Source organism: Dufourea novaeangliae, unplaced genomic scaffold (assembly GCF_001272555.1).
Source record: "Dufourea novaeangliae isolate 0120121106 unplaced genomic scaffold, ASM127255v1 scaffold101, whole genome shotgun sequence".
Lineage (NCBI taxonomy): Eukaryota > Metazoa > Arthropoda > Insecta > Hymenoptera > Halictidae > Dufourea > Dufourea novaeangliae.
In genome coordinates this window covers 1,940,449-1,949,105 of record NW_015373989.1, presented here as the reverse complement: position 1 = coordinate 1,949,105, position 8,657 = coordinate 1,940,449, and the positions used below count along the sequence as shown (strand labels likewise).

Genomic DNA, 8,657 nt, shown 5'->3' with positions numbered 1-8,657 from the left:
CATTTCGAAAATACCAGAAACGGTGGAACCCGGAACTAAAATATGAATTGTGGAACGCTCGAACTGGACACCTCTAACGGTGAAAAGATTAAACGGGCGCGCGGCACGAAATTTCGTCCCGATTGAAAAGATTAACTATTTATTTATTTTCCGCGAATACCACATATAGGTGGTATCAATTGATTCATTGTCGATCGAATTCGTAGTGTAGACGTTTGCAATATCGTACGGTTATCGGTTGACGGTTATAGTGAAATATGAAGCAGTGGTGGTTAACGGTCTCGAGTCGTCGCGTAACCGTTGTCCAGTCGAATAGTATTTTTATTTACGTGAGTGTTAATTATCGTCTAAAATATGTGAAACGAAGGGCGGTTATGATAATTATAATTGTGTGAAATGTTCCGAGTGCTCTATTCCTGGTTTACCGTTTCAACCGGTGGATAAGCGTTGCCTCGTACCAGGAGAACATGGCGGAAGGATGGTAAGTGGGAATTTTATCGCAACAATTTAAAAGAAAGCGCCAAACAATCGTTTCGGTCGATTTTCTACATGTTCCGTTTTAAGTAGTCCGTTACTGTATGTACGGCACATTGTTGCGTGCTTTTGTCGCGAGAGATTTAAATTTTGGCTGACGATAAGTGAAATAGGCACGGATCTTACTTATCGAACGTACCGACAGACATGGTTCGTACATCCGTGTCATCGGCACCTTTGATAGTCTAATAGGTATTCAGCAGTTCGCATTTTTCCGTGGATTTTCACATTTCACGTTTACTTTCGAACGCGCCGCTGTAATACAGATTAGATTTCGAAGCCATCTGTTCACAATTTAACGCGTGATTTAACAAGCTTCTTGGGAACCGGTCTGTGTACCGAACCATCTTAAGCACTCATTATTCAAGACACGAACAATTGTTTGGCATACTTTAATCCGGTTCGGAGCCAAATCCTTAATTGCAAGCTAATCTTGGTCGATTTCGATCGTCTCTTCCTTAACGCATACAGAACCAATTTAATGATCATAGAAATTACAAATTCATCAACATCTACATATTAAGTTGGTAGGAAATGATATGTCTAGCAGCCAATACTTTTAAAATTTAGAAGAATTTAAGAAACTTAACATTCTTCATAATAAGTCATATATAAACCAATATTAAGTTTCCACTTATTTCCCACCAGCCCAATAAACTTTCATTGCATGAAAAAATAAGAATACTAGTCAGAAGTATGTAGTTCATATTTTATATTTATTCCGATAAGTATAAAAATTATATTTCTGCTAATCGTACCCTTTGCACATTTAAGTTTACCTTCAATTTTAAACTGAACAACAAACTGCACTCTTATGCATTAATTTTTAATAGTACATTTCCATCTCATGTTGTACTCGTGTAGCTATATATGTACAAACTTATGAAAGGAAAGATATTTGTATAGTTTTAATGAGTGGATTTTGGAACTGGGTAGCTAGGAGTAAACACTTCATAGTCTACTACAGAGAAATGGTAATCTCCCATAAGAACAGTATTGGAAGCATGTTCTCCATCGTAACTATGAGGAAGATTACTATAACTTTCCATGTTCACGTTGCAATTACTGGAAATAAGCAGATCAGCTCCTGCTCCAAAAATTGGTCCAATGCTGGAAATAGTATTAAAGAGTTAAATGAGTTTCAATGAACTCTACAAGTCTATTAGATTCTGTTTTAATTGGATTTGGTAGTGGAGCAATAATACTTACTCTGGATGATAGCAAATTGCAAATGGCTTCTTCACAATGTCGTACTTTGTAGGAGGTACATCTTGATTGTTTGTTAAGGTGAAGAGGAAAGCTTTCTCTGAGAAAATGTAGTGTCCTTTGGCGTTCGTTTTGCCCCATGGCGCATCGCTAAATCCCCCACAGATTTCCCCTCGGGTTCCCTATATCAAGGAATGTTATATTTTGAATTGCAGCTGAGTAGTAAAGCTATCAATTCTAAAACAACTTTTAAACATAAAAGATTAAAGAATTTGGAATTACATACCAATGCAATCACATATGTTGGACAAACTCCATCGCAGTGACGATGAAACGATGTTGCCGAGTAACCATGACTAGAGGCTCTGAAACATAACAACATTTATGCACCTAATCCTAATCCTACATAAATGTTACTGTATGTATAAGTCAAACATACCGGTACACTAAACGCCAGCTCTGTTTTGTCGATCCATACCACTGATTCAGAAGACGCTGAAAGCCCATCTTATCCCGTGACAGAATCTGCGACCCAGGGAAGAGGAATGGACTGACTCTTGGTTGTAGCCTCTTGTCCGCGCAAATTTCGGCGTATTTATTCGGTAGCGCTGCATACCTATACCTAAAACAAACCGTAAAAATCGAAAGCCTCCGAGAAAGACAACATTTCCCGGCAAACCGTACCTTAGGAATTTCGAGCCGCTTGATCGATCGGGATTGAAAAATTCGTACCTCTCCAAGGATAGCTCTATTGGCACTGCTCCGGTCGGTTCTACTTCCTCCGCGAACACCTGGCTGTCGATTAGTAGCAGCCGTACATGATTTATCACCCCCGATAAATGTTGGCAAACCCTCACGCGTTCCTCCTCTGTCCAGTGTTGAGTAGGCTGCGTCACCCCTGCCTAGGAGCGTGGTCCGTACGGTTAAGCGTTTCCTTAACTCGTAATTCTAAATTCCGATCCAAGAACCTAAGGACCCAAGGACCCGGTAATAATCGTATGCGACATAAGGTCTGAGACCTTGCACGACATACGTGTGATCAGAACGTTAAGTCTTCTTCGAATTCAAGGGATTCAAAGTACTCGGAAACGGAATAGAATTCTGAAGGAAAAAGAACCTGATATTTAGCCCAACTCAGAACTGCTCGCCAAACATCCTCTTCTTCCAAGCCCAGGTAGTCCGAAGATATGAGCTTCACCAAGGCATCTTTGGGAAGATTACAGAATGCTGTTGTTTTAACTGTGTCTACTGCATTCTCTCCAATAAACGCGAAACATCTCTCAATGAAAGATGAACAGGCTCCTTTACCACCTGTGATAATGAAAAATATTAATTCATATAATTTTTTATATTGAAAATAAAATGTTCCTATAATAGTTCAATTGTGAAATTACAGGTAACACATCCATAACATAATTTCTTATAAAATTATTAAATTCAAGTGAAAGCAAGTAAATTCTAACTGTTTAATATTAATTTTAATAAAACTTAACTGTTCAATAATTACAAAAAGAAAATGATATATTTTATTGACTTCCAAGATATATTTCCCATATTTGTAATGGTTTCTATCGTTATCATAATGTTATGTGAGGATTGCCTGTCTACTAAAATAAATTTTGGCATAGGGAATTTAATACACTATTCCATACAAATAAAACATACACTGTGATTCAAAAATATTTATTAAGCATAAGTCAATTCCATATCCGTTACAATAACTGTTCCATCATGTAATATTTACATCTGCAGTTTCCATAAAGGATAAACAATAGTACAAAAGTCAGTACAATGAATATTGTATGCACGAGTCTAACATGTATTGCAGTTTTTCATTGGAATGAGCAGACTCTGTAGGTACAGTTTCTAACATACAAATGTCCTGGATCCTTTCAGAAATACAAAGTTATGATAACAAATTCGTTTCCCATTACAGAACAATATCGTCATTATAACATGACTATGATATTCAGTGACAATTGGTACTAGTCAATTTATCATTGTTCATCCTAATTGTCTTGTGTTACGTGTCACATTTATAACATCTATGGTGTTAGCATTGTCCTCGTTTAATGTTTATGTCATCACTTTATTCATGCGTACAATTCACACACATAATCTTCAAATGAGACATCGAAAAAAATACATTTGTTGATCTTCCCAGAATGTCCTTGGAGGTTAGATCAGGCTTCTATACTTAATTCGCTCCTGGATTCGTATTTTGTATTAATGTTATGTTGTCGCCTTTCAACATGATACGTCCGAGTGGTTTTCGGTTCTTCGTCTTCATATGGTACTCCTCCGCGTCGTCCAGTACCAAATTCATGTACTCATCGAACCCGACGATGTGACCCTCTATACGGAGGTTTATGTTCTCGAACAACCAAACTTGCACACGCGAACGATTTTGCAGATAGCGAAATATAAGGTTGATGGGCTGTACCATCACCTTCTGGACTTTTTGTGGTCCCTTGTACGACATTTTTGTTATGATTTTGCAAAAATTAATAGGCGACACTTGATAGCGCGTGGTTTGTAGACGCCGGACGCCGGAAGATATGGCGTCGTCGTCGTACCAACTGTTTCTTCTAGTTACTTTCCTTAATTATTTGACCAGAGTCTTCGTGAAATTTAGAAATAGTTTAAAATAATAGAATTTACAGAAAAAGAAGACCTGACGAATCAATCCAAAATAGAACCTTGTAGAGTGCAGAAAACTAAATGGACAAGTTTGATAGGGATAAATGTTTAACTATTGGTATCCCTGATATCGTAAAATCCCCCTATAACGTGCTGCCTCAGTGGCAAGCGTGTCAACCACAAGCAGGACATGGTCGATAACTAACCATACAAAATAAAACGGAGCTTCATAAATTAAAAAAAATAAAAAAACCTTAATTAGAGAATTTTCTTACCATATCAAAAAAAATATCATAACTTTTCGATCATAGAAGCCTAATTATTATCAGTCATCAAATATATTTAAGAAAACCAATAAAATAACATATAAATGGAGAGATTATATTGCGATTCATGTTACGCTACGTTTCAAAATAATTATCCAGGAGCACGGGAAACACTTAACATTCTAGATGTGTAACTAAAAAGATAATGTTTGCCAAGCGTTTGAAGTTTCACGCCCCACGTCTCTCGGGGGAGGGCGAAATCGGCAACTTCGACAATAGGAATTGTTTGATACTTCAACTTTTAATAGGATACCATGAATAACTTACCTGGAACTCGTTCTTGGGCATCCAAGGCTGCAGTCAAAAGAGCACACGCGTTTCCGGGGCTGAGAGTGGCAGAGACGTGTTCCTCGCAACTTCTCCAAAGTTCCTCGACTCCGAGTTCTTGAGCGAGTCCCAACATCTCGAAGATGCCACTGTCCTGTAGCATGATCTATAGACACGTTACTGGTTGAAACTCGAGCATATCTTTAGGACAGCGTGAAACTTTCAATCATCACCACATTTACTGTTTTTGAGACGACAAATGGAAAAGGAAATATATTTAACCGATGTTATGAAGAACATGTTAGATAAAAACTATTCTAATAGAAAATGTTATTACTTCTGTAAATTCCTCAATATAAGAACACCCATAGAATATACAATCGGAAGATTGCAGTGGTACAAAATACTATTAATTTCATGCTACACAGTTGCCTCATGAATCATTCTATTAATTCGAGAATCAGTTACACAACTTATATTTCTCTAAAAATGGGAAAGATCTTCAGATATCGAAAGCAATTCCACCTACAAGCAAATATATCTACCATATTTTAACCCCTTTCCGAATCATGCAACTTCTGCTAGAATAATTTTTCTTCTACATACATACTTATTCCTTAATGTTCAAAGATACTATACGCCTTATACTTTTCTTAAAGTATTTACCTTGCCCGTGTAAATGTAATGAATGAATTGCCGAAATGTTTCCGAATGGGCGTGCGGCATACGGACCGGGCTAGGATTTCCAGCGGTCCCGATCCTCTTCGTTGTCGTGAAGTTCTTGCACCTGCGAAAATCAATCGAACGGCATCGACTTTTAACAACGTTAATTGCCACGATAAGGATAGGGGCGAAGAGGTATAACAACGAAAGAAGAGCACCACGATGAATCACGCTACGAGCGTAAACGCGACGTGGCTGCCGTGGTTCTTGTAACGAACACCCCACCACTTCGCCTTTCGCCACCAGCACTTCCCACTTCTGCCAGTGTTTCTTGTTACAAAAGGGCTTAATTGACTTCGTCAGGAAGCTCCGTTGCCACGAGAGCGTATTCGTAACGCGCGCACGGCGGCGGCCGGTCTTTGGTTTTGCGTTCCTCTAGAAATTAATGGCGACCTTCGAAAAAAAGTCACTTCGCGCCCCCTTTCTCTACCCCTATGGTGTGCCGCCGCCGGCACTCGGGGAGAACGAATCTTTTCTGGCACTCCGAGCTGGAAACGGATCCCCCATGACCCATTGGGAGAACATTCGATCTCGCCTCTCTTCTGCCCTGCGCCATATCCTACCTCGTGCGACTAGATACACAAAAGGGAAGCTTTTAACATCGACAAGTCTCTGAAACGAACGATGCCCTTTCTTTGTATGTACATCTGAATCGCTGATGCACTCTTCGGAATACTCTTTCTGTACGTAGACATTTCTATAAAAACAAAACGTCCTATACACTCACCACTGATAACGGTTAACTCTATGGAAAACAAAGGAAAATATCGTTTCAACCGGAATATAAGATTCTAGGAAAGTATTTCAAGTGAAACTCGTTTCTCGAGCAAAGAAGCGCTGAGCAGATTCATGGAAAGAAGGAAACGTGGGGATTAAAGGTAGGAAATGAGGACAAACTCTTGAAGGGATCTTTCTCATTTGCGGTGACTGACTGACAGAAAACAACAATGGTTTCTAATACCACTAACCACGACGATGCGAAAAGATTTTTCGCGGCGTTGGATAACACGTAGAGGCCGCTCGTTGCGGAGTTGCGTGAGAAAGAGAGCCGAAAGCGTATGCGGGCGGTGTGGTGTGGTTCGTATCGAATCAAAAGAAAATCCATCAAAGAGCGGGGCGCAAATGGAAAAGGCATGCACCGCGTTGCTTTGATATTATAACCGACGCGTTAACAAACGCTCGGCTTCGTCGACAGAGGAACGCGCGAAAGTTGGAAAATCGTGGCCGACCCACCGAAACATCGTTGCCGTGTCGACAGAGGAAAACTAGTGCTCGAAACAAAGAAAAAAGGATTAAAAACACCACCCTCGCGTATACAAGCAGAGCCGTGTACAGATGCAGCTGCACCGGGGCTCCCACTTTTAACAGACCGAAAATAAATTCGGTCTCTACGGTTTCCCGTGGAGTTTGGTAACGAATGCGGAGCCGCGCATAGTATGAAAGCCTATAGTTTCGCGCATTTATTTCAGCAAATTACAGGGAAAATATTCGAGTGTCGGCGGCCGAGTAATTTGAACGAAATAAAATTCGATTTTCAGGAAAAATTTACGTTTCAACCTCACGGATCTCGTATGCTTCGTCAGCGAGTCACGAGAAGCGAAAGAAACGCTGGAAACGAACAAATTTTGATAAAAAGAACGTAAAAATACAGATACCGGATGCTTGGTCGTGATAAGTGGTAGGAGGAACGAGGCGAACAAGGTGGCGTTGGAAGGAGAAGGGAGGGATGAAGAGGCGAGGAGAAAAAAAAAAGAGAACGAAGCCGCGGAGAGAAGCTTTTCTCTAATCACAGGCGAACGCCGTCCGCGGAATCAAAGAAAACCAAATATCAGCGAGTGACGCCGAGAAAAGAATAGGGCACCGCGCGCGTCTGGTGTGACGACGAGGTGTCACGGGGGTGGTAACGCAGGTTCACGATGTAGGGAAAAGGGAGAGCGCCAGTGGTGCTGGGGAAACGAGAGGGGTCGGTGGCTGCTTGGTTTCACGGCGCGGCAAGGGTTGAATGTCGCCCGCGGGCACCCGCTACTAACGACCAAGCGTGCGATTATATAGCGGCTCCGTCGATTTCCGCTGCAAAAACCGCGTTCGCTTCCGGTGCACCGAGAGAGTCAAATTCCGCGTCACACCTCCTTGTTTCCCACCCCTGCGCCTGTGAAACGCCTGCTTTTCACCCGGGGGTCCATTATCGGATCGTTCCTGCGATCGATTTCGAGCGTATAGTACATATTCTCGTCGAACGCATAATTACTTGGGAAAGCGTACGGTCGTTAGCGAAGTGCTTTAATGGAAAAGTTGTAACGAAGTCTGATCCCGTTAACGATATCCCGAAGAATTTGGGGTGGTCAGATTGGAAAATGTGAACAGTATTTTAACATAATCATGTGTAATCGAATCTAGTAGCCAGAAGATCGATGAAGGTTCAGGTGTTACCCCGTGGTAGCAAGTATTTTATCAGTGTATTGTGTTGTGGATATAAACATCGCCTGTTTCTGATCAGTATACCTACTATTAGCTTATCTGTATAAAATTCGATATCAGAGAATATAAGGGATCATCTGACGAAGCCTAGCTAGCATAGAAAGGGTCGAAAAACCTTAAAAACGTAAAGCTCACCAGCAGTGACAGCAAGCAACGCAGGGATTGTGTTAAAGTGCCATCGAGTAGTTCGATGCCCAAGCTTGTTTTTCAATTTCTTTCTCCCGTTGCACAGCGTCGTTCCCGTTTCCGCGGCGTTTCGAAATGACAAGGATTACAAGGGGATAAGGGTGGTGAGTGGGAGGGTGGTAGCGAGGCTCGCGACTCTTTGTCAGGATTTTCACCGGACTGGAGAGGATCGCGTAGAGTTTTGAGTGCGGTCGCGCATTGTCCATTCGTTTCTTCCACGGACGCCTGTCACGAGCATGCGTAACTTAATTTTCCGCGGGCGGCCGGTGTCGGCGGAACGAGATAGAGAGGGAAAGA

At 41.2% G+C, this 8,657-nt stretch overlaps 2 protein-coding genes across 7 annotated transcripts in view; both read right to left on the bottom strand.

The window, feature by feature from the left end:
• Nucleotides 1-1,252: 1,252 nt before the first annotated feature.
• The window catches only part of LOC107187683 (kelch-like protein 17), an 11,462-nt gene continuing 4,057 nt past the window's right edge, over nt 1,253-8,657 (bottom strand). For 5 of the 6 annotated variants that reach the window (XM_015575826.1, XM_015575827.1, XM_015575829.1 and 2 more), the window contains exons 3-10: nt 5,640-5,760; nt 4,974-5,139; nt 2,858-3,051; nt 2,425-2,642; nt 2,180-2,362; nt 2,027-2,105; nt 1,744-1,922; nt 1,253-1,644 (exon numbers count right to left, since the gene is read on the bottom strand). In XM_015575826.1, coding sequence (XP_015431312.1) covers nt 1,443-1,644; nt 1,744-1,922; nt 2,027-2,105; nt 2,180-2,362; nt 2,425-2,642; nt 2,858-3,051; nt 4,974-5,139; nt 5,640-5,760 — 1,342 coding nt within the window. In that variant the 3' untranslated portion in view covers nt 1,253-1,442. The remainder of the gene's footprint in view (nt 1,645-1,743; nt 1,923-2,026; nt 2,106-2,179; nt 2,363-2,424; nt 2,643-2,857; nt 3,052-4,973; nt 5,140-5,639; nt 5,761-8,657) is intronic. The other variant, XM_015575830.1, reaches the window with a different exon arrangement.
• On the bottom strand, nt 3,416-4,351 carry LOC107187684 (probable small nuclear ribonucleoprotein E). The gene has a single exon (XM_015575832.1). It carries the CDS (start codon nt 4,220-4,222, stop codon nt 3,938-3,940), a length of 285 nt encoding a protein of 94 aa, XP_015431318.1. The 5' UTR covers nt 4,223-4,351; the 3' UTR covers nt 3,416-3,937.

Coding starts and splice junctions, on each gene's coding strand:
- LOC107187684 (XM_015575832.1), bottom strand. CDS start 4,222: ATGTCGTACAAGGGACCACAAAAAGTCCAGAAGGTGATGGTACAGCCC.